General features: G+C 42.3%; 1 protein-coding gene across 1 annotated transcript in view; it reads left to right on the top strand.

The window, feature by feature from the left end:
* Positions 1-3234: 3234 nt before the first annotated feature.
* Positions 3235-26422, top strand: part of tasp1 (taspase, threonine aspartase, 1) — a 30477-nt gene continuing 7289 nt past the window's right edge. The window contains exons 1-12 of the mRNA XM_080535091.1: positions 3235-3373; positions 5422-5629; positions 5883-5950; positions 6932-7000; positions 7559-7679; positions 9107-9191; positions 9346-9425; positions 11088-11194; positions 14104-14223; positions 14370-14448; positions 23294-23404; positions 25473-25580. Coding sequence (XP_080391217.1) covers positions 5470-5629; positions 5883-5950; positions 6932-7000; positions 7559-7679; positions 9107-9191; positions 9346-9425; positions 11088-11194; positions 14104-14223; positions 14370-14448; positions 23294-23404; positions 25473-25580 — 1108 coding nt within the window. The 5' untranslated portion in view covers positions 3235-3373; positions 5422-5469. The remainder of the gene's footprint in view (positions 3374-5421; positions 5630-5882; positions 5951-6931; positions 7001-7558; positions 7680-9106; positions 9192-9345; positions 9426-11087; positions 11195-14103; positions 14224-14369; positions 14449-23293; positions 23405-25472; positions 25581-26422) is intronic.

Here is a 26422-nt window from a genome sequence, read left to right as displayed (position 1 = left end):
CGTCACACAGAGCTCTACAACAGACGAGTAAAAGGGCCCACCATTGACGTCGGAGACCGTGTGCTGTTGGCGAACAAGAGAGAGAGAGGAAAGAGAAAGGTGGCTGATCGTTGGGAGTCTACTGTATACACTGTGGTGGATAGGAACTCTGAGACTCACACATATAGGATACAAGACACTGTCACTGGACGAGAGAAGGTAGTCCACCGTAATCTATTGTTGTTGGTGAACTTTCTGCCGGTGTATGATACGAGTGTGATCTCTGACCCAGTTTCATCCCTGTCTGCTGTTCATACATCAAATGAGCCAAGTGACATGTCCGTATCGGAAGTGGAACAGGATTCCTTGCCTGGGGAAGTGAGTAGAGGAACCGCGTTCGAGTCGGAGAGAGTGGATTCCTGTCCGGGGAGTGAGGGAGGGGAGGTTGAAGACATGGAGTATGGGGGAAGAGCTGTTCGGGAGAGGGATGTTCCCTTGACTGTTCCAGAGCCCAAGGATCCCAAGGGAAGAACCCTGGAGTGGGTCACCCAGTTACCATTCCCTGACCACTCACGGACAGAGGCTACTAACACTGTAGTGTCTTCAGTCTCGTTTGCCCCTCAGAGGGTTCCCGAGCAGATGGCTGAGGAGCAAATGGTAGATCAGTCCATTAACTCTGATTCTAGATTTGTGGTTAGCGCTGATGATTGTACTGATGTTTCTGGTAACACAAATCAGACAGATGATGCTAGTGACACACAGCGTACTGACACTTTAGCTTCTGTCACACAGTGTGAACATCCTAGTACAGTCACACAGGTCAAGTCCAAGTTTGGTCGCCTTATCAAACCAGTTGACAGATTGATTTATACTATGTCAGGACAAGACATTATCCAAGACACTAAGTCAAACATTCGAGCTGTTTGCAGGTCAGTGTTCCAGGCTTCCCACAGTTAGATAAGCCGAAGCTCAGTTCAGTGCATGTATACACTGTGCACACTGACATCCTATGACATATAGGTTTGTTCGTTATTCTGATTGTTTCATAAGAGGTTGTGGCCTCTTGAAGGCTAGTAATACACAGTGAAAATAGGGTCTTGTGGGGTGTAGAACGCATCCTACCGCCAGTAGTTGGTTGGAGAGGTAGTTTACCTCTCTTTCCACTTCATCCTTATAGGATACTTTTCAAGTTGGCTGTCCTGTCCTTTGGCGGCCCTATGTAATAGTGTAAAAAGTAAAAAGTAGTATTTAAATGTATAGTTGCTGCTCAAGGTTGGCGAAATTCAGGGGAGGTGGGTGTAACAGAGTTGGGAATGTATGTTTAGCTGTGGTGAATGTAGATGAGTTTCGCCGTGCTTTGAGCAGCCCTGGTTGTTGTTGGAGCCCCCCTTTGGAGTTTGGGTGTACTGCAGGTCTGCACGTTCGTTTGTCCTTCTCTTGTTGCCGTACTTGCGGTGGTGCGTCAGAAAATGGCCGCCAGCTTAATGGGTATGTGCGCATGTAAAACGCTCCTCGTGTTTTGTTGTTTGTATGGAGAATCTTGTAATGTAGGGTGAAAATGTTGGTGTAGTACTGTGCTGTTTGTTTTTACATGTATTGTGATGTATTGTGATGATGTGAAACAGAACATTTATTGTATGTTGTTTTGAACGTGCAGATTCACAAGCAGACCAGAGAAGAATTGTGTTCTATATGTCTTCTCTGCAGGTATGTCGCTCCACATGTTGTTTGTAATTGTTATTTGTAATGTTTGAGGGAAGTTTGTGTTCTTTCTGTGAACAAACTGTCCTGATGTGAAATGTACATAGACGGTGGACCGAGAAAATGGCCGCCAGCTTAATGGATTCACAAGCAGACCAGAGAAGAATTGTGTTCTATATGTCTTCTCTGCAGGTCAAATAAACGAATTAAATGAAAGAAGTTTGGCTGTTTGACCATCGTTACACACAGCAGTGTGATATATGTAAACATATCTGTAGACTCTCCGCTAAGGGTTGCCAGATGGGATTGAGAATTTCCAACCTAACCAATCTAAAAACTCTAAATCCTAACCAATCTAAAAACTCTAAATCCACCAAAAACCAGCCCATCTGGCAACCCTGTCTCCGCTGCATCAGAGTCTACTTGTTGCGTAAAATTGGCCAGGGTTAGTCAAATCCTTTGTTGGACATCTCGTATATTGGTATATTGTGGCATTTCTTTACTGTTTGCCATCTGGTCTAGGAATACCCAGGGAGACGCAGACAGCAGAAGTAGATTCGAATAGTAGAATAGAAAAAAGAAACAGCTATATATAGCCTAACCATGCTGAATTACAGTATGTACCTGTATGATGCACTGACAGCCTGTGACTGTGAACCTGGCCGGACCCTGCCCTTCTGCCTGAGTTTGAGTATGATGCTGCCCAAATAAATGTTATTGTTTAGTGCTGTACGCTTTCGTGGTATTATATTGTGTGAATTATCATCTGTATGTTGTTTTTCTTTCACTCGACTAACCGCCGAGATAATACTTGAGACATGTACTTCCGTAAACATACATTTTTTATTAGATTTTTTTACAATATCGGACCGACAGTCCCACATATAGCGGCTATAATGTCCGAATAGAGAATCTACCACCACCTAAAGAATGCTTATTGTACTTTGTAATGTATTTTCGCTTGCTCATTTTCCTTGTGTCTCGCTGCCTACGTGTGACGTCAAAGTCATGTTGCTATTGGATACGGCTAACTATGTATATCTTTTTAAATATAGGCCTATATATTAAAATTAAGGTTGACACAATGAAGGGCCACTTATTTTCTTTATTTTATATATTTTTAAATTATATAAAAAAAAAAAAAAAAAATTGGAATCCAATGTTAGGGGGCCCCCTAGTGGCTGGGGCCCCCCCGCGGTGCGTCGCTTGCGGGCCCGTCCGCTACGCCATTGATTTGACTACATGTAATGTATCATTTATTTAAAAATGTAGCCTATTGATTAAACAATATCATAATCTACAAAATAATTGCTCCTACAAAATATCAATCTATATAATAACTTCTATGTTCAACGTGACTGATGTGTGTAAACTTTCTTATTATCTCTTTGGTCTATCCCTTGATTTGAATAACCAATAGCTTTTCTGCTTTTCTGCTCAACTCGTGGGCCAATGTTTTGGGCGTGTACATGTGCGTCACTACGTCACTACGTGTGAACCAGGAAGTGATCTAACCAGTACTACCGCCACCAAAGAGGTTAGCTGTCAATAGCGCAAAGCGTTCAAAGTTTCTGTTGATAGTGACGCCCTGCCTGACTTAATACATAACTAAGCTACTTCACAGAGACCTAACAACATGTTCAGGGAACAGCTTGTGGCAGAAGCTACTTTGCAAGTCTGCAAATGCAGTTGAGTAAGTCCAGTTCTCCTCAATTTGAATGCGAAGCCGGTGCTTAAATACTAGCATAGCAACAGTGAGAAGGAAGTCTTAACTAGTTGTTAAAATAGCTATAATAACACGTTCATTGATAAAATGACATAAAGTATGGAAAGGGGATGGCCGTTTTAGAAGGGGGACGATTTTGACTGTTTTTATTTCAGGGGGGGATGCCGACAAGAGGGGACAGAGCAGGAGTGGACAGGAAGGCTAGCTGACTGCTGTCTTGTCTTGGCTCTCCTCTCATTGAAGGGCAGTTTTAGCCAGCCTGACAAGTTTATTTTCGCCTATATTCATCGTTATGTGTCGCTGCAAACCCAGGGACAACTTGGCTTATAGGTAGTTAGGTCATTTAAAACACATAGCTAGCTAACTTCCATGTGAGTAACGTAACTCAAGAGGACGGATGTGAAAGCTGATGTTGGCGCACATAGATGGGCTTAGATCTCCTTTAACTGTGAGAATAAACTAACATAACATGTGGGCAGCATGCTAGCTACCTCTCCTCAGTTTTCATTTTGTTTCTGGTAACGTTTTTAGCAAGGTAGCTTAGTTTTGTCTTCATTCTAACATCAGCTGACTTTACTAGCTTAACTTTCAAAGGGTGCGTTCGTCAATTCGCTCTGAGAGTTCAACGCACACACTGGTGTTCAACGCCACAAAGGGGACCGAGTCATTTGATTGGACAAGAGGCGTTCCACGAGTGCTGGTCATATTTCCAGAGCGAATTTGACGAACGCAAACCAGAAGTATCAAAAACAGAAGCATGTGGCTAAACGAGTTATAGCAACGTACGTGATCCTGTCTGGACGATTGTTAATGTCCATAAGCTGGCTAAGATTTGAGTTTGTCATGACTTTCAACTTAACTATACAGACAATATCGGTTCCCATTATTAGCAGCTGGCTATGTTTAAATGAGTAGGCCTAAGCTAGCTAAGTTAGGCCTATACTCACTGTAGTACATGCATGTCCAATTATGTTTAGGCAAGCTTGCATTATTACATTACATTATTATTGCATACATGACATTACTGCCAGACATACAGTGACGTTAGAATTATAAGGTTCCATCTCCATTTTTTTTTGTTGCATTTTTTACATAATCTGATCCATAGGTGTTTATTAATGCCTGTGTGGTGTTATTTTTAAAATGTTGACATTTTTGAGTTAGTAATTCATAAAATACAAAGGTTCCATCTCACAGAACATAATGGAATGTAAAAACTTTGACGCTCAATATCTCTGAACTGCCCTAAACGGAGATAGAACCTTATCATTCTAAACGGAGATAGAACCTTCTCATTCTAAACGGAGATAGAACCTTCTCATTCTAAACGGAGATAGAACCTTATCATTCTAAACGGAGATAGAACCTTATCATTCTAAGCTCACGGCATTTCCAATTATGTTTAGGCAAGCTTGCATTATTAAATGACATTATTATTATTATTGCATACATGACATTACTGACCAGACATACAGTGACATGATTCTGAATGATCCACGACTGTCAAACACCCCCAGCATCATAAATACTGTATCCTGAGTTTGGACATTCAGGAGGACTGTTTTGTTCCTGTGTTGTCTTTGCCTCCTTGTTGGCCTTCTACTTTATGTATCCAGCTACGTTATAGACAAACGTTGTGATTCTTAATGTGTTTGTGTATCTAAATGGCATCTCTGCCACTTGATTTGGGAATTAAGCTTACTTGGGTGGGACTGGAGAAATGGAGCAATCACAGATGTAAGGACTACAACAGTCCATGTGACTAATGTAGTTAAAAACCCTGTCTCACCCCATTTTAAATATAGGCTATTAATTGAAATGATCATTAAACAGCAGTTAATATTGCAGATTTGACCTTTGAGAGGTGGTATTGTTAGACAATTAATGACTACATTTTGTTTTACTTTTATTCCATAAATATGTCTAGCCTATGCTTTCACATTCAAGTTAGCCTACATATATGTCAAATTGTACTGTACATTTGTTTTCTTGTCTCTTATATTCTCTCCTTTCAGGTGTCAGTCAGGATGCCATTCTTACAATGGACTGATAGGCTATGATGCATGTCAAGTTATGCTCTGCTTATGGAGGATCTAACAATGAAGTCTGCCGAGGAACGGCAACCTTCGCCTCCCTTGGCCGATTCACGGTCCCCCCGACAGGACACAGCATCAAGCAAGAATGAAAAGGGGAAAGCCGTTGGGTTTGTGTTGGTGCATGCAGGTTAGTGTATCAAATGTTTCATATAGTTAGCCTAGTCACCAAGAGATGGAAATGGTATTATTCTGTTATTAAAGTGTAATTATTCTGTGTTACAGTATCTGCCCATTACAGTGAATTAGTATATCCAGTGAAAGCAAGGCAAACATTATTGTATGATCGGATTACTAGGCCTAAAACTGTTTTTGCTTATGCATTTGGTTACAGACCACTTGTATATGTGTTTGAAATAACTGCTGATTGTATCTGCTTTCAGGGGCGGGATACCACTCAGAATCCAAAGCCAAGGAATATAAGCATGTGTGCAAGAGAGCTTGCCAGAGAGTGAGTTTGCTTACCATTATTTGATACTGTTATTTTATTGATTAGGCCCAGTTCTCTAAGTATTCATACCAGGGTCAGGATAATTCAAATTCCTTTTGAATTAGCCTACATATAACATTCTGTGATGAAGTTAATTGAATTCCAATTAGGCAGGTGAATTGAATAAAGGGCATTCAATTAATCGAAAAAATCGGACTATGTTCCAATAGTTAGCAACTCGACTGTGTGTGTTCCTTAAATTCTACTGTGAATGAAAAAATAAAATGCATTAGAATTTAAATTCGCCCCAAACCCTAATTCATACCCTCTTGTACATTGCGTTATTTAGGCTTTAGATTAGGTCTATTTTATATTACACAACACAGAAGAGGGATAGCTTGTTAGATTGTTAAGAATACAGTAAATGGGGATCTGATTTGATTACGTTGATTAATGGAGAGAGAGATAAAGGTGAGATGAGGCTACAGACAGAGCACTGGTCATGTGCAGGATGGAAGTAAGGGGATACGCGTTTGGAGAGGAGGTACTATGTGCCAGAGAATGTGAGTTATGTGTTGATAACACTCCATTGCCAGCCTCAGCTGTTCAGAGAGAACTACAGAGAGAGAGCCAGAGTGACTACCGCCTAAATGTAATGTTTTAATCTTTCCATGTTTAAGTTACAGCAGATAAACAGCAATTGTATTTAATACTCCCACCGTTGGTATCAGAGTACTATCGCAATGAAATGACAGTGTTGAGTGTAAAACCGCGCATTCACCCCAGAATAGGCATTTTACAGTTGGGCAATGCAACCAGAAAAGCGACCAATTCTATTTCATGCAAGTTTTTCTCTGCAATTTCAGCTGCAACTTCAACATAAAGAGCAAGGCTGCATAGGGAAATTGATTAACTCATATTTTGAGTTAAATTTGCAAGGGTGATTTTCTTTTAACACTGTTTGAGGAACAACTGTACTATGCCCTCCTTTCTGTCTTCCAGGCTGTGGACAGGCTGAAAGCTGGGGCCCTGGCAGTGGAGGCTGTGGCTGCGGCCTTGGTGGAGCTTGAGGTTGGTCACCTCTGAACCAGAGATGTTTACATGAACACACTGAATCTTAATAGACGAACACACTGAAACTGGTTTCAACACTTTAATGCTCTTTAGACCTCAGACCTCCATGTAATGGACTGAAGGATTCTTAGCAAAAGAAAACATATCATGACCAAACGTTTATATCTAGCTGAAGCTATTTTGTCCTGCCCAAGTCTTTGATGCATATACATCGTTTCTGATAAGGGGTGAGTTTCCAAGGGGCAAGTTTGAAAAAAAAGGAGTGACGTTGACAACCTCTCTATAGGATGGTATGTGCAGTGCAGTAAGCAGTTCACTTAAGTAAGCTGTGCTTGTAAAATAATGCTTAAGGTATAAAAAAAAAAAAAAAACTAGTCATCGTCACAGTATTTTTGGTACAAGGTTCCAGGACAAAAGGGACCCTGGGTTTCTTCTCTCAACTCCGTAGAAAAGTGTTGTTTCTACTTTGTGAAACTGTGGAATTGTAGTGCCATGACTCTGTTTTAACTGTCTGTCTGTTACGACTTGACTCTTCAAAGTGTTTGTTATTCACAGGATTCTCCGTTTACTAACGCCGGGATGGGATCCAACTTGAATCTGTCCGGGGAGATTGAGTGTGATGCCAGCATCATGGATGGGAAGTCGCTGCATTACGGAGCTGTCGGCGCCATTAGTGGTGTGTTGCTGTTACTGTTTATGTGTTTGATATTTATGTCATTTTTGTTCAAAACCCCTGCATGTATGGTTGTCGCAAGGAGGTGACCGTGAACTGTTCAGCTTTCCCCACGTCTCCACTGCTTCCCTTATCACACTACTGAGCTGAGCTGTACTGTACTGGCCTGGTAACGCACCCACTATAGTTACTGGAACTGTGCCTCAAAGGACAAAGAAAATATCTGAGCCAGTAAATATACTGTTCGTGTCGGCACACACATGTAAAAAAAAAGTAAAAAGTGCTGTATAAGTGTATTTCTGCCATTGCTGATTTAATTCTCCTGCAAAGCCAATTACAGAGAGAAATACGATTGGCATCATAAATGCTATGTTGAAATGACCACCCTAACTTTGGTTACCAGCTCATACTGTTAACATTACAGCTTGTCCTGTTTCTTGGGCCTCCAGCAAAGGCAGGTCTCTTGAGTAAGCCCACATGATCCACTAAAAACTAGAGCCCGGAGGTGAACGCAGGGTTTTCACATTGAGTCAGGAAAAAACAACAGATTGTTTTTGTTACACTGCATGATGTAACAGTCATCCATGAAATTGGTACATGACAAATGAAAGTTTCTTGGCCCAGATTTGAGATGCCTGTTTTCCAGCCCATGTTTCTGGGAAGGTTCTTTTTATGAATCAGAGGCGGCCATAGACTGATATTCTGGCCCGTTCAGCTCTCTGACGCGGTGTTCTTGCACCTTAAAACTTCAATGATGAAGTAGAGTCATCATGGTTATCTAAAACCACCTGAATATGACCCATTTTGAGTGGCAATAACAATGAATGGGACTGAATTTAACTAAAGTAGGCCTAGTAGAGTGACTAAGACCACAGTGTATTGGAGCATTCCATCCTTGAGTCACCAACCAAAGTGGCCCCATACTACATGCTTGGATCCTATTTATGATACATTTTGTTAGGGGGAAAAACACTTTTACTTTTCTTGTGTGGTATTGGTAAGAATAGTTATTCATTGGATATCTTGAGCTAGGGCAAATGAAACTACTACACTATGGTAGACAAAGCAACGGTCTCCTTAGCTGCTGCTCTGAGGCCTCTTTCACACCGGCAGTTCCGAACGCCGGTTCGCGTTCGCGTGCCGAAACCTCAGAACGTTGCCGCTGTCTGACGAACGAGCCCGCGTTCATACCAGTGTATCATTCGCCAGACATCGCCAACGTTCGGAGGTTTCGGCACGCGAACGCGAACCGGCGTTCGGAACTGACGGTGTGTAAGCCCTATGAGTGGTCCTATCAGTCATTTGCAACTTCATATCATGCCGGTTCATTAATTAGTTTCATAGGAATGGATGAATTAACCCACTGTGTGCCATTCTAGACATGGAATGCTGTGTTGTTAACAGTCAGGTTTTACCCTCTGTTTTTCTAGGCATAAAGAACCCTGTGTTGGTGGCAAACAGACTTCTAAGTGAAGCACAGAAAGGCAAACTGTCAGCTGGTCGAATACCCCCCTGGTGATCATTATTTGTATTACTCCCTGACCTCTGCAACACTGATGCTTGATTTGAAAAAACATTTATTCCAGATATTTTCTCTCCCGAGTGTTTGATTCAGAAAGTTGATATGGTGCAGAGTTCCCTCCACTGACGCCTCGTTGTCCTTTCTCAGCTTTCTAGTGGGGCGAGGAGCACATGACTGGGCCGTGAGTCACGGGATACCACCTTGTCCATCAGAGAAGATGGCCACCAGTGAGTATCATCCTTCTGGGTTTCAGAGACATCTCTGAGCAGGGGCTGCTAAAATCTCAAACCTCAAGGGTCACAGTGTTTTTCTTTTCTTTTTTCCCCCCATTGTGATAGAGATGGTAGAGATATGACAGGAAGGATGGGTGAGAGAGAGAAGGGATGACATGCAGGATATGTCCGCGGCCGGAATCGAACCGGGAACCCTGCGGTTACATGGTCAACGCTTAGTCCGCTACGCCGCCTAAGCGGCCTCAGTGTTAATCAGCTAGCATAATGCTTTAAAACAGTTGTTACTTGGAAGGGAAAAACACTTCATCAATGTGCTAATGAACAACCACCGTGCTAGTGGAAACCCACTCACTCTTCACCTTTATGAGAGTGTGAACTGATCCTGGCATAGAAAACAACTTGAACAAGAACAAGTTGACCCTTTATATACTCCAATATAAAACGCAATAAATATAAAGACCAAAGATTTTTGTTTGAAGGCTATGTTCATGTAATTTGTAGTTATAGGGTATTTGCACGCAAATGCACTGATGCGAATCTGAGTGATGAATCTGTTGTTCACACAGTGAAAGATCAGCGCAGTAGCTTGATGTGATGTGTGAGCTGTACTGGAGACTACACCAGTTGTACTCTGCACAGTGTGTAGGAGGAGAGAGGGGATGACGGTTTGTGGAAACAGCTGGTACCACACACATATATCTGTCTGTGTCTTGTTAAGAGCTTTTTTCGTAGGATTATGTCGACATTAAAGCACTGCTATACCTTATGCAACCCATTTGCACGCTGTGACATTAGATGGTCTGTGTAACCGAAGTCATTTGATGTCTTATAATTTCATGCCATCCTCTTAAGCACTGATGAATGATTCAGAAGCAATTAAGTGTGCTTACTCATCTGGCCTTCACCCTCCCTCCCTCCCTCAGAAGAGGCAATGACTTACATGTTACTTTTTTACTGGCCCTGATTGCATTCCATTTAATTTTCTCAATGTTGTAATTGCACTGATTGTATTCCCCCAGCCCTCTTTGATTAAAACATTGAACGTGGACCAGAACAAAAAGGATTTTTAAAAAACAATGGCGTTCTTTATCTAATAGCCAGTCTGAAGCAGTTCTTTCCCTCTCTGGAAGTTTTTGAACGGTAATTAGGACTTTGTGTGTACTGTAGCTGCATACTGTCCATTGTTACTAGCAGTTTATATTGTGTTTAGGTCTACTGAAGACTGCTTCATAATAGGGGTAGTGGTGGTCTAGTGGATAGTGAGTTGGACTTGTGATCGGAAGGTTGTGAGTTCAAATCCCGCCTGAAGCCACACCACTACTAGTGTGCCCTTGGGTAAGGCACTTAGCCCTCAGTTACACCAGGGGGAATGTCCCTGTAATTCGTAATTGTAAGTCGCTTTGGATAAAAGCGTCTGCTAAATGGCAAAATTACAATTAAAATTAAAATTATAATGCAGACTGCTGAATATCTGTCTTCTTATCTTCATTTAGTGTGCATAGAGCTTGTCTTTCAACTACATGTATTTGGTTAGTCTTGGAACAGGTGAAATGTGTTACTAATTATTAGTTGGTTATCTGAGATTGTTTAATGTTCAATCATGTTTGGGGGAAAAAAAAATCTTATTCTTGAGAAAATGTTTTGTGTTTTGTGTAGAGTTCAGTTTATCAGCTTACAAGAGGAACAAGCGCAAGATGGCGCTAGCGGAGAAGATGGACACAGGGTACACGCAGACCAAGAAGAGAAGACAATCAGGTGACAACGTGAGTAACGCCACATGACGCAAGAAACTGCACTGGAACGTTTCCTTCCATGCCTGGAACGTTTCCCTCTCTGAACCCCTAACTCCCACTCCCCTGCCACCACAACCATCTCACATTCACAGCAACCACAGGATGATGATGATGATGAGGATGAGGATGATGATGATGACCTGGAGATATGGGGGTGTGGGGACCTCAAGTACTCACAATCATGACAACACATTCTGTACTGTAGATACAGTGCCCTGTGTAAGTATTGGGACAGTAAAGCATTTTTCCTTCTTTTGGCTCTACACTCCAAAGTGTTTTAAAAAATTAGTGCAGAGCCAGAAGAAGAAGAAAAAAGCTTTATTATTCCATTACTTACACAGGGCACTGTACACCCACACACGCAGTTACATACATGCAGGATACCATCAGTGGTCACTTGATGGCATTATTTGACAGTGTGGTGTACAAAGATATAAGATATCTACCAGTGAGGGTGCAAAACATCTTTGATTGTAGTATAACCTCATGAAACTTCTTCTTTTTTTTTGCTTGCAACTTTTTTCGGGGGGATTGCAGCATAGACACAAATCTACCTAATTTCGTAATGTCACATTTGTATGGGAAGACCCATCATTCATCCAAGTATTATCAAAATTGTCCCAAGCGTGTAGCACACGCACAGACAGAGACCGTATCGGTGCCTCACAATTATTATTATATAGGCCTTGGGTATGTTCAGCCAATGGTGTTGTTATGTCTATAATGAATGGACTTTATTGTCATTGCTACAGTACAGGTACCAAACAACGACATTTAGGAGGGGTGGCTCCCCTGGAGAAGGGAAGGAGCTGGTTTACATAAATAAAGGCTATGTACACAATCCACTGTACTATACTGTACAGATAGACGACTAGGGTTGTCATATTGCACAATAGTATTGTTTCACGTTATTTAAAGTGTCAATAGTATTGTTTCACGTTATTTAAAGTGTCACAGTTTGCAGGCTTGAAATGTATATTATATAAACTATAAACTATAAAGACAAATAGTTGAAGGATACATCTGTCATCTATATGGTAGAAAGCTTCAGGTGGAGAAGGCAGGAGACGGTGTGATGGCCGTGTTGCGACGGTAGTTCTACATACCCCAGGCCTCAGGCAGTTTACTTACTAACATTATTTTCTCAGTTCAATTTCATTAATGCTTGCCATTTTACGCAGATATTATTTTAAAAGAAAACAATAACCGTTCGGCTGTTTGTTGTCTTTGGTGACATTGTGTTTCAGTTGATTTATTTAGGTGCCAACAAACGAGTTAATGAGGATTAAATGCATTTGAATTGCTTTCCTTTGCTCCTCCCATGTGGTAGAGAGTAGACCTACCCGACCTTGTAATGGTTCATGTTGTCCTATTCCTTAACCACCACTCAATCACCGGTCTGTCGACATGGCAGCCTTCCATTGGTGGGAATGTGGCCCATTTTGTCAACCAGAAGGAAGTGATGCTTGAGGTGAACGTTATTGTATAGTATACCATATTTTAGTTGTGTTTTATATTTGTGTATGTCCTCAGACAAATGTCAAGCGGTTAGTAGAATACCAAGATAGAAGGGTTCATGATCAAGTTTGAGGATTCCAGTGCTTTGTTTAGGGGCTGTATCAGAGAATATGTGGATTTCATGAAACGTTTTGATTGCATGTCTGGTTTTAATTTTCATACAGAATGTTTTTGTTCATTTTATTTTATTTATGTAATTAATGGATGTAATTAATCTCATGTTTGCCAAGCCATCTAAATGTTCCCATTAGTTTCTCTCAGGTTTCTATAGGGACACAAGCACCTGCTCCATAGGTGAAAGTCTTTGCAGATTATGGATGAAGAAGTGAAATGGAAATTGAATTCTATATATGGGCGGCTGTGGTGCAGGAGGTAGAGCCACCGTCTAATGATCTCAAGGTTGGCAGATCTGCGGTTTGAGCCCCGGCTGGCCACATGTCGAAGTGTCCTTGGGCAAGACACTGAACCCCAAATTGCTCCCAGTGAGCGGGCCGGCGCCTTGCATGGTAGCTTGCCGCCATTGGTGTGTGAATGTGTGTGTGAATGGGTGAATTTGAGGCCATTGTAAAGCGCTTTGGATAAAGGCAGTCCATTTACCATTTACCATGATATATTTTACAGAAATATTTTCCTTTTTCAGCTTTATAGTCTCTGCTGTTCAAGAAAGCATTGACTAAAACTAAACTAATGTATATCCCCCAATCTCTGGGCAATGCCTCAATCACTTTATTGTCCCAGGTGGGAAATTGGGATATTTCTCTTTGACCTGACAGGTGAGGCATGGACACCCATGTGGAACTAGAGGAAGTGAATCAATACATGAAGCTGGAGCCCCCTGAAATGTCTGGTCCCTGGAGTCTGCTGGCTCTAATGTGCCTTCAGACAGCGTTGGTTTTGGAGAGCAGAAATCAAGAAAAGAGGCTGTTGTTTTAAGGGGCTGTTGTTTTTAGCCGAGGTTCACTGGAGATGTTCAGTCTATGGAAAGAGAAGAGTCCAGATCATGTATCATAATGTCCCTCTGCGCATTTACCCTGTAATAGCTGATTTATCACACGGTCCGGCCGTTCTACGATTTGCAAACAAGCCCCTTCCAAGGCAAACTGCAATCAGCGAATAAAAACAAACTTTTAAAAGATCAACAGTGTGTTCCCAATGAAAAATGAAAGACGAGAGGATGATTAATCGGATTCCCATACAATAAGCTCTCGCTAATGTTGAAAGTGGGTCAGTTTCAAAGGAGTTTTCTGTCAGGTTCTGTGTCAAGTTTTCTTCTCAAAACTCAAGACTCATTAATTTTTTTTGTAGAACTCTTTGTAATAAGTGTTAATAATCAGATAATTGATTCTCTGGTTTTTCCGTAGGAGAATGGCTCTGGGTGTTTGGACACGGTGGGAGCGATAGTGGTGGACTGGGAGGGGAATGTGGCGTCTGCAGTGTCCAGTGGTGGCCTGGCGATGAAGCACCCTGGCAGGGTCGGTCAGGTAACCACGGCCCCTTCCTTCTCCTTCATACAACTTAAGCATGCATTTAATGTTAAACCTTCAGCTAGGTGTTTCCACAAGAGATGCTACATGTTAATCTCAAATCTCCCTGTCTCCCCTCTCCCCCTCTCCCTCTCTATTCATAGGCTGCTCATTATGGATGTGGCTGCTGGGCTGAGAATGCTTGTAATCTGAACCCTTATTCTACAGCAGTGAGTACCTCAGGTATGAAAGAGCTCCCTCCATTGTTTGAATGTTTAATTTGAATGAATGAATGAATGAATGAATGAATGAATGGTCTTTATTGTCATTAATACAGTACAGGTACCAAACAACGAAATTTGGGAGGGGGGGCTCCCCTGGTGCTAGGAAAAAAAAACTAAAAACAAGAAGGGAAAAGAGCTGGTTTACATAAATAAAGGCTATGTACACTATCCACTATACTATACTATACAAATACTTAATTTGTCTTATTTAGAGTGTAAAGAAACTCAACTCTGGCCTGCTTTTACTTGCTTAAAGTTCTGACGAAGAATTTTTTTGAGCCTCATAATACTTTCACGATCCAACTATTTCTGTTACGGTAAGCTCAGTGGGTTATGATGATTGGCTACCCAGGGTACTTGGGGGAGTGGCTTCCCTGTTGGTGAGCAGTCTGATAGGGGTTGCAACTTCACAGCCAAACTTTACCATCAGGTTTTGTCTGGGTTGAATGTAGCAGTCAAACATTCCTAAATGGTAAATGGAGTGACTTATTCCAAAGCGTTTAACAATGGCCTCTCATTCACCCATACACACACACATTCACATACCAATGGCAGCAAGGTGCCGGCCCGCTCATTGGGAGCAATTTGGGGTTCAGTGTCTTGCCCAAGGACACCTCGACAGGGGCTAAAGCCCGCATGAAGGCCAGGTACAACCAGAAGGCAGTGTGTCGCCTATTTGATCCGGGTGATTTGCTCTTCGTTTTAGGGGCAGGACCCCGCGGACCGTTGGGTCCTATGTTTGCTAAGCACTGTTCTCAAAGCGCCAGAGTTTGAGAGGCCAGTCGCTCTCCCTGTTGATGCCTGTGATGTCGGAGTAGGAGCAGTTCTTCTACTACGAGCGGCCGGTGACATACTTCTCAAAGAAACTCAACCAACATCAAAGAGTGTATTCTACCATTGACAAGGAGGCTCTGGCTTTGGTGTTGGCAGTTAGACATGTTGAGCTCTATATAGCTGGAGGTGAGCAGTCAGTGGTTGTATATTCCGATCATAACCCCATGGCGTTCTTGGCCAAGTCCCGCAGTGCTAACGCCAGAGTGTTTTGTTGGGGTCTCGTGTTACAACCTTACAACTTGGTAGTTAAGCATATACTGTAGCTGGCAAGGACAATTCATCGGTGATTCTCTCTCTAGGGGTTGAAATGCTGTGTAAGACTGATGGATTTTCCTACAGGAGTTGTTAGAGATTATCTAATTGTTTCTGAACTCCTCACATCTCAATGTTCTTGGATCTAGTTTCTAGTCTAAACTTTAGATCATATGAGGACAGACTGATTTATGAGAAGCTTAGTGGTACGTGTTGCTCCATGTAATTGAATGAGCACTAGAATAAAAGCTTATAAGTTTTATTTAGAAGAAGAAAAAATATATGTATAAAGAAAATAAAAACTAAAAACAAATACAAAATGAAGAAAAAATTAATTGTGTGCGTGTTTTTGTTTATGGGGGGAGGAATGTCACGATCCAACTATGTTCTGTTATGGTACGCTCAGTGGGTTATGATGATTTGCTACCCAGGGTACATAGGGGAGTGGCTTGCCTGTTGGCGGTCGTTATTGAATGGCGTTGATTACCCAGATGGGGGAGACTCATTGAGGAGAGAGTGAGAAGACATGGTGAAGTAATGGCGGAGACGTCATACCAGGAAACCGCCTTACGAAACACCTGTGGCTATTTACCATAACAATTGTACTATTGGGACTGTGACCTACCCCCCCTCGTCGTGTCGGTTTTGTTTTGTTATCGTTGTTTAGTTAGTTACATGTCAAAGCCCGAAAGTTTGTGATATGTGCCCAATCCACTGAACACTGGGCTGTTCCACAACCAAGCCGACAACGCCACGCATCACGCCACAGAGAGAAGGTGAGCCGCTCCCTGCTAACCTAACCCAGTACCGTCATATAGCCCTGAGCCTAACCAATACAACCTGTGTCCGACCTCGGCCCTGTGTGGGAACGAGCCGTTTACATTCCGTGCACACGCAGAGCTGTGTGGGTCGTGACAATACTCAGATCCAGATACTGTATGAGAGGCCTAGGTCTCTTATTTAGCCACATTGAGTCACGGTTCTGATGACCGCTAATGCTCTCCATTCACCCCCCCCCCCCCCCCCCCCCCCTTTCTGCAGAGAGATCTACATCAGTTACTTCCTCAGTTGATTGGGTCATTGTGTAGTGCCCTTTGTTAGTCAGCTGCATGCCAGGTGGATTGTGAGGCTCACTGGTTTCGCAGTCAAGTTTTAACACGGGACACCTGCAGAGTGGATGTGGTAGTGTCTAGGCAATATTACTCCTCAATGGCCCAGCCCTCTCAAGGTCTGTGGAAAAGAACCTCAAAACCAACAAGGTGGCTCATCTGGTGTGCATTAGCTAGACGGTGGTGACATCTCGGTATATCGGCTCATTGTACTCGCATTTGATGTGTGACATCTCCTCTCATTGCTTTTTAACCATCAAAAACAACAGCCTTTTTTTTTTTCATTTTATCAACCAAGCGGTTCTGTTTTGTTAGTGTAGTGTTTCTCTTTTATGTCTCTCTCAAAGTGAGACGGATGAGCTGAGCGTAGCTGGCGGGTCAAGAGAAAGAGGGCGAGGGTGAGAGAGAAAGAGGGCCAACTAGGGAGTCTTGCAAATCCACGGCTTTCCTCAAAGTCAAAATGTGTTTGTTTTGAGGGGTTCAGCAATGGAAAGGTCATGCTTTTGTAGGGGTCAGCGAGAGTTACCATGCTATTTTCTGTAACAGAAGACAGAATCAATTATATTTTGATATTAGGATAACATATTCTACTGTTTTTTTCCTCCTCAACTTCTGAACTACTGCTAAGTCCTGATTATGATAGAATGGTGTAATTTTAGGGGAGGGTTATGACAAGAAAACCCACCAGCTGTCCAGAGCTGCCAGGGACAGGACTGTTGGATGATACGGTGCAGCAGAAACAACAGCATTATCTTAAATTAGACTTTAAGACTTAAGCATTCTTCACTTTGTTGGAGAAGGCTACAGACAGATTACCACAATTAACTCAGTGTCCATTTTCTGTCTGCAAAAGTGTGTATTTGCAATGTGCTTGTGGACAGCTACTATTTTCAGGTATTATTTAAACTATAGGCTATATGTCTTTATGTCAATTATAAAACAGTCTAAAATGGAGTCTACAGGAACAGAGACTGGTGTACTGTTCATCAACAATTGAATGACCATGAGGTGATCATTACAGTTATGTATTGTGTGACCTTAATGAAATCTGCTGAATTTGTAGTATTACCCAAATGTAAAATGTCTTAGCCACATGCTATGTAAGTACATATTTTTTAAGCTAAATAAGATGTTCTGCTTTGCCTCTGGTTCTTGTCGGGGGAGCCCTGAGGCGATGGGCTTTACATTTTCAAACTAACGCAGCTTGTCACATGAATAAAGAAGCCCTTCCTTTTCATATTGTCTGTACCCATGCCAACAAAGTAATGCCATGAGTGTTTAATGTATTTATACAATGTATACGTGCATGCCTGGGTTTGTGTAGAAAAAAAAGCGGTTTTGATAGTGAAAAGAACACCACTATTCATTTGCTGTGCATAAAGGTTCGTCTGAAATGTATGTTTCTGAATAGATGCTATATTGTCCCCCTTTCTTTTAAGATGGGTAGACATGGGTTTGCATGTAGGCTAGCTTCTGGGAACATTAACTCTTTTGATGTGTACTCCCAGCGAAATGCTTTTCTCTGCATGGAAGCTGATTTGATCAGACAAGCTTAAGTTTGGGTCATGTGTTTTTGGGCCACAGAGATAACTGAAGTCTCTCAGCACCCGAGCGTTGAGTGGACTTAATCACGCTTGATTTCGTCACCACAGGCATACAGTGAGGGATTCAGGTGACTGTGCCAGGAAACACTGGAAAGGACTTGAGTGAAATGGGTGCCTATGATTTTATTAAAATAATTATTTGGGGCAGGGAAGTGACTTTAACAGCGAGACACCCTGTAAAACCGCTACTGACGATAATGTGCTTCCTTGTGCTGTAATCAGATGCACACCTCATAGCTGGAATGTGACGCATACTGCCAGCGTTACTCCTTATGCTCCCAGACCGTTCCCAGGAAACCTTTCACATTCATCCCGAATCACAGGCTTGTGGCTCATGTATTTCTGACTTTAATACAATACAGCCTATTCACTCACACGCAGCTACAGAACTTCACCAGTGCATTGGTCTATGATATGGTGGTTTAGAGAGCTCACCGCTGAAGCAATGTAGCTTACACTCTCCACCAGCAACATGGGGATGCAAACGAGATAATGCACCCTTTGGCGATTGTCATGGAGCTGTACTATAGCTAATATGGTCTTGACCCATATTGTATAGAATCTAGATCAAGCTCACTTACACACGGTCGACTGCACAGAAGCTAGTCTGTGTTAACCAGCTGAATCATGACAGCAGGCAGCGCCTGTACTAGTTTCCTTCCCCTATGACAAACTTCATCCACGAAATCTCCTCCTTTGGAACATATTCCTCAGCCACTTAAAGCCATACTGGTATGTGTTTGAATCTTCTATGTTCACAAAAACACACCCAGTTATTTGCCCTCTAGTTTGTCACCTACTTCCCCATCTTCCTTTGGCGTGGGTATTCCTTTCATGTGAGTCACAATAGAAAAAGCTTTCTTATGGGGATGGGGAGCATGAATGTGTGTTCCAGTACCAACACCTGTTTTTAATTTCCCAAACTTGAAAGGCATTCCCATCAAAAGAAGCAGAAAAACAATCATTTTGTTTCTGAAAATTGGGAGTTTGGTCCAGTTCCCTGATCCTTTCCACCGCTCTCTTCTCCCCCCCCCCCCCTCTCTCCTTTCTTTCCTTCATTCTGATCCAGTTTGTATGTTGGGCTTTCTTCATATGTGGGTCTCTATTGTTGACCTTGTTGCTCAGTCTTTCTTTTGCTGTGGTTGCCACGAATACAGTTCACAAGTCGGCAGTGTTTCCTCTCACAAGAGGTTGGCTGTGACACTGTGTCTCAGTTTGTTTTATATTATTTAAATGTCTCTCCTATATATGATCTGGGAGCTCTCACTGTGCTCTTTTCTTGTTAAAGCTTCAGTTACACTGTGGTTTTGCTGCCATAATATCCATTTCCCTTGGGACAGTGCAGTTTACGGTAAACAGAGTACGGAGGGGCAAGATACCGGGCCAATCCAGCGTTTTGCTCTCGTTAAGAAAGAACTCCAAATTACTTCAGGCATCCGGTTGCCACGGTAACCGACCTGCATACAGTTCTGTTGTAGTTACCTGATATTTTATAGGGCCTTCATTTGTGTTTACAGAAACAGCAAGGCTATTTTCTCTAGTCTTTATGGGGTTTCTCTTGAGTGTTTGCCAGACATCTTTTGTTTTCTTTATTTTTTTATTTTTTTTATTTTGATCTGTACCAAAGTGCTGGCTAGCTTCCTTTACCTTTGGAAGAGATGAGTATCCTTATGTTAACTATATATGTCACATACATACACACACCGGCCACTTCATTAGGTACACCTTTTCAACTGCTCGTTAACGCAAATATCTAAACACCCAATCACGTGGCAGCAACTCGATGCATTTACGCATGTAGAGTTGTAGACATTGTCAAAATGATCTGCTGAAGGTGATTTAATAAGTGGCAGCTTGCGCTAAAATGATGGCGCCAGTGTAGCCCCCTCTAGTGGTTGTGGCCCTAAACACCCGCATAGAGTGTTCATGCCAGCGGCCGGCCGTGTCTGAATGTAGCATGGTTGTTGGTGCCAGACGGGCTGGTTTGAGTATTTCATAAAGTGCTGATCTACTGGGATTTTCCTGCACAACCATCTCTATGGTTTACAGAGAATGGTCTGAAAAAAAGAGAAAATATCCAGTGAGCAGCAGTTCTCTGGGCAAAAATGCCTTGTTGATGGCAGAGGTCAGAGGAGAATGGCCGGACTGGTTGGAGCTGATAGAATGGCAACAACTCAAATAACCACTCGTTACAGCCAAGGTCTGTAGATGAGCATTTCTGAATGCGCAACATGTCGTACCTTGAAGCAAATGGGCCACCGAAATTGGGCAATTGGACAAGATTGGAAAAACGTTGCCTGGTCTGATGAGTCTCTATTTCTGTGACATTCAGACGGTAGAGTCAGAATTTGGCGTAAACAACATCAAAGCATAGATCCATCCTGCGGTTCAGGCTGATGGTGGTGGGGTGATGGTGTGGGGGATATTTTCTTGGCACACTTTGGGCTGACCATGTCCATGTCTTTAAGACCACAATGTACCCATCTTCTAATGGCTACTTCCAGCAGGATAACACACCATGTCACAAAGCTCACATCATCTCAAACTGGTTTCTTCAACCTGACAATTAACTGTGCTCAAATAGCCTCCACAGTCACCAGATCTCAATCCAATAGAGCAGCTTTGGGATGTGGTGGAACGGGATGTGCAACTGACCAATCTGCAGCAAACGTGATGCTATAATGTCAATATGGACCAAAGTCTCTGAGGAATGTTTCCAGTACCTTGTTGAATCTATGCCACGAAGAATTAAGGCAGTTCTGAAGGCAAAAGGGTGTCCAACCCGGTACTAGCAAGGTGGACCATGAAATCTTTATTTAATCAGAACCAGTCTTTTTTATCTGACATAACAGGTTTATATTGACCAATTCCATATGTTGGTTTAGAGGGAATCATGCGTGTAGTAGGATAACTAAATTATAAAGAAATTAGTGCAGGTGCAACAATAAGTGAACCCCAAGTTGCATTGGTTAAATCAAGTAGGTAAGTAGAATCAAGCGGGTAAATAATTGGTACCAAATGAACCAGTTGAAGGAGAGATCGAAAGGTGAATGCAAAACACACCATGCCGAGAGGAAAGGAGATCTCAGAGGACATCAGGAAGAGGTTAGTGACAGTACATTAGTCTGCGGAAGGCTATATAAGATTTGAACTCCATTAGTCCACTGTAAGGCAAATCGTTTACAAATGGAGAGCATTTAACATGACAGCAACTCGGCCTAGAAGTGGACAACCTTCCAAAATATCCCCAAGAGCCACAAGAAAAATAACAAATCAGGTAAAAACCAACCCAAACATAATAGTTTGAGATGTACAGACTTCCCTTGCTGCATCTCAGGTAACTGTGCATGCTTCAACAATAAGAAGAACACTGAATCAAAATGGCATTCGTGGGAGGGTTGCTAGGAAGAAGCCTCTGTTGTCAAAAAATAACCAAACTGCCCTTCTTAACTTTGCCGGAGACCATCTGGACATGCCTGAAGGTTTCTGGAAGTCCATTCTCTGGACAGATGAGTCCAAAATGTACCTTTTTGGTCACAATCAAATCCACTATTTTTGGGGAAACCCCAACACTGCCTACCCCCAAAAGAACCTTATCCCAACAGTCAAGCATGGTGGTGGGAATGTCATGATCTGGGGCTGCTTGTCCTCCTCTGGACCTGGTCGACTCCACATCATTAAGTGATCCATGAATTTTGAGGTATACCATGAGATTTTTTACTTCAAGCCATCAGTCAAGGAGCTAAAGCTGGCCTGAAAATGGGTCTTTCAACAAGACAACGACCCAAAGAATTCAAACAAATCTACCAAAGAATGGAGGAGGAGTGGGCAAAAATATCTCAAAACAGATGTCAGAGACTGATTAGTGGCTATACGAGACGTTTACTCCAAGTTATCGCTGCTAATGGAGGTTTCACTAAGCTATTGACTAAAGAGGTTCACTTCATTTTGCACCTGCACTAATTTCTTTATAATTTAGTTTTCCTACTACACGCATGATTCCCTCTAAAAACCAACATATGGAATTGATAAATATGAACCTGTTATGTCAGATAAAAAAGACTGGTTCTGATTGAATAAAGATGTCATGGTAAAAACTAAACAAATCTATAATTGCACAAGGGGTTCACATACTTTCAAGCAGCATTGTATATACATCTGTGTATTGCAAGATGTATATACGACAACTCAATTGTAGATCATTCGATACTTTAGTATTGCATTACATCTGACATCTACCAGTATACTGTACACCAGCGTTGTCTTGAGTTGGGAGGTGCTGGGATTCTGGTGCGACATCTGTATGGACTTCCCATTGCTTTGTACTTTTATGACTCCTGGCTTGTTAAAGGGCTGAAGAATTTGCTATTGTTTTGAGCGGCACTCATGCCACATATTAATCAACCTGAACAACATCAAACCGCATCACATACTCAACGTGAGTAATGCCATAGCAACTGCTCCAATGCATCTTAAAACTCAGTACCCCAGAAAAAAACATCAAAACTTGTGTCGGGAAAAAAAGGGTGATTTGTGAACCTACACACAACCTTACTGTGTTTTACTGTTTTACTTTTCTTTGGAGAGAGCTGTATTTCAGCTGTACGTCAGCCATCACTGATCAACTCTGAGCAGGGAGACATTAAGTGTGCTGGCATGTAATTCCCCTTACAGCAGTGTGGCATGTCCTGACTCCTCCTTTTTGACTGACAACCCCCCGCTCCAGCCAAAGAACATGTGCTGAGAATGTGCTCTGTTTGTTGCCTTGTGTCTGGCACTCACATTGATGCTGTAGATGAGTAATCTGGGAAATTTCAGCCAATCGTCCCAAACTATCACACAGTCTTGCCAGTTTTTTTAGTTTTTGGATTTTCCAACAAATCTTAAATGTCAGGGATTGATTTGACAAAGTTCAAACAGACAGTTCCAACAAAATCGAGATAGATAAACGTCTGTCCTACGTTTCACCCCCCCCTTCTTCTCTTCCTGTGCTTTGTACCGCCAGGCTGTGGGGAACATCTCATCCGCACCATGCTGGCGCGGGAGTGCTCTGCTGCCATGCAGTCGGAGGATGCCCACCAGGCGCTGCTGGAGGCTATGCAAAACAAGTTCATCAGTAAGTAACCCCGGCTCCTACGCTCACCCACCGAGGCAGTGTGTCAGCCAAGCATCTGTTTACTGAAACACAGGGCTCGTGTCAGCATGGAAAAAATAATGATGGCCCAAAATTGAAGCAAAATAAGAATTAGCTAACTGGAAACAATGGGCTCAAACCAGACAGCTTTTGATTTATGGATCAATTACATGTGTTCAAACAGGGCCCGCAAATGTTCCACGGATTCATATTTGACAGCTGAGGTTATTTTCAGGCGACATAAATATTTTGTTGACAGTTCATTTGAAGTTTTTTTGGGGGGTTTTGGTCTTTTTTTCCCCCCAGAAGTGGTCAGTGTTTAGTAAGCCTTGTTAACCATTTGGCTCTCTCCTCTGAGAGGCCTATGAGAGTGACCATTAGGATGGCACAGAAAGCAGGAAGCAGAGGGGGAAAAAGGACTGCAGGCTAAGTGTGGAAACTAATTTGCCATTGGTTGTTTTTTTACATGACATCTGTGACACTAGGACAGTTGGAAGGGCAAGATGTAGTCATTTGGGAGCAGCTTATTATTCTTTTGTTGTCTTTCAAGCGTCACATTAAGTCAAATAAAGCTCCATAAATCCTACTGCAGTGGGAGGCCTGATGACTCTGTCTCTCATGTGGCCGCCACTCAATTACTGAAGTTACATGATCCATTTAAGTCAAGTCCTCTAAATAGAACATATATTAAAACCATCATACTATGAAGTTACTGTTGATCTACATGCACTCCATATCAAGTACATAAATGCTTGTTTCCGTACTTTAATCTAAATGTTCAACTGAAGCATGGTGCCTATGTAGTTAATTGCAAGACATGACATGTCTGGAGATTGAATGTTGAGCTTGGCAGATGAATGTAGCTACATCTCAGACACAGAGAGGATCCGACATGACCTCACAGTCAGGCTGATTCCAGAATGGAGATGGCACAAAGAGACAACGTTTGGACCTAACCCTAACCCAGGTTGCCGTTGCGTTTCTCTACATACTCCATGTGTACGTTGATCGTCACCGATGACGAGTGAACTAATTCAGAACACTTGAGATGTTTTTGATCCTCATATTTATGGAGAACTTCTGAGATTTCTGATTTATTATGGAATATTGAACAAAACTGACATTTAAGAGCCCTCTCAAATGTAGCGAAACAAACAAGAGTTTGTACAGATGTGGTCGAGGCTATACGCACAACTCTTTTGTGGAGTGTTGAGCAAGGGGCCATGACTAAAGGGAACTTAAATTGAAGTGAAACACAACAACAAATAAGCTGTTGTGTGCAAAGAGCAACAATAACACTTTTATGAATTGGTCATTCTTCCTGTTTTTAGATTCCAGCTGGACACTGTTTTAGATGTGGTTAGCATAGCTACCCCTAGCCTAGGTCTGTAGTCCAAGGTATTCACACTCTTTTGCACTGATTCAAGGAGCTCATTATCACTATTGCATTACTCTATCTCTGTTCCTTGTACTGTGCATGTCCTCATTCAGTATCAACCGCTTCCGCTGCATTTTTGGAAACAACCAATGTTGTTCCTATTTCTTTTACATGTACAGAGGACTTTACATTTAGCCAGATGTTTTCCTGTAAATGAAGCTTCCTGGTGGGCTAGTGTATCCAGTATGATCTAAAAAACATAATTACACCACCTAGTGTGTGTTAAAACCAGCTCGTTCAGATGGTCTGGACTTTTTAAGCCCGCTTGATAAAATAAAGGCAGTGGACAAAATAATTGCTTGCAGTTGTTTGACTTGGCCCAGAAAGACAGAGAACTTAAACAGTACAGAGAGATTTGGAATATTGATAACTCTTCTACACGCTCGGTTGAATTTGTCATGTAACTTCATGTTTGTTCTACTTAAAACGTCCTTCAGAGTGGACCTCCATACATGGAATGATGATTGTTGAAATGAATCTGCTTACGCGGAAACATTCAACATTCCCTAAACATATTGTAAAAGTTGATAATCAGTCATGAGGAGAGTTTTTTCATCTTTTGTCTCGTGACTCAGGATATGCTAATGTTTACATTTTCCCCCATGGCTCCAGGCTCCCCCTTCCTGGCCAGTGAGGACTGTGTTCTGGGCGGGGTCATAGTCCTAAGGTGCTGCAGATGTGTGGAAGACCAAGCTTCGCAAGACATCCAGGCTATACTAGGTAAGCCCCCTGCAATCACCTCAAAACGTAACCTACAAACATACATACAAACTAGGGGTGGGCATCGACGATCGATAATTGATCGATAAGGATCTTGGTCGATCACAAATTTAAAAATGTGGTCGATCACAAAAAAAAAGAATTTTTTTTTATTTATTTTTTTGTGATGACCAAATGTTTTATTTTGTGATCGACCAAGATCCTTAGCGATCAATTATCAATCAATTATCGATCGTCGATGCCCACCCCTAATACAAACCCATCTACCCAACCAGCAGCGAAGATCCAACACTGGTTATTTACAGATCCATTATCAGATAGGTTAAGTAGGCAGGGATTGAGTGTGGAGCTGTGACTTTCCTGGCGGGTGGTCTGTGTTTTTAACCACCACAAACAGGCTCTAGTTTCACACCCCCTCATCTCAGGTTCAAAAGAGACCTCCCACAAAAGCAGCTTTTTAATCCCTCAGATAAGAGCGTCGCTGTTGTCCTTGTTCTCTGTTTGGTCCAGTTGTTTAGGCTCCTAAACCATGTGCGCGAGGCTCATACGCCTCAACTCCACGTCGCAGATAGAGCTATCTGGCGCTTCACAACCACAAACAGCTGGCCTGTGATCGTCCTTATCACCGTGCTGCTATAGGAACAGCTCAGGAGAAGCTCTCATCTGGCTCCCATGTGATTTGGCAGACAGCATCCTAACAAATATCTTCATAGTGCTGTTTAAGATGCCTCTCGAAGAATTTCAGGAACACGCGTAAAAAAAAAACAGCCGAGTAGATCACTTGAACGCTTCCTCTGCTTTCTTCGACGATGACAGATGATCTTCCCCAAACATCCTTAAGT

Source organism: Nansenia antarctica (assembly GCF_963989245.1).
Source record: "Nansenia antarctica genome assembly, chromosome: 1".
NCBI lineage: Eukaryota > Metazoa > Chordata > Actinopteri > Argentiniformes > Microstomatidae > Nansenia > Nansenia antarctica.
This window is presented reverse-complemented; position numbering and strand designations above follow the sequence as displayed.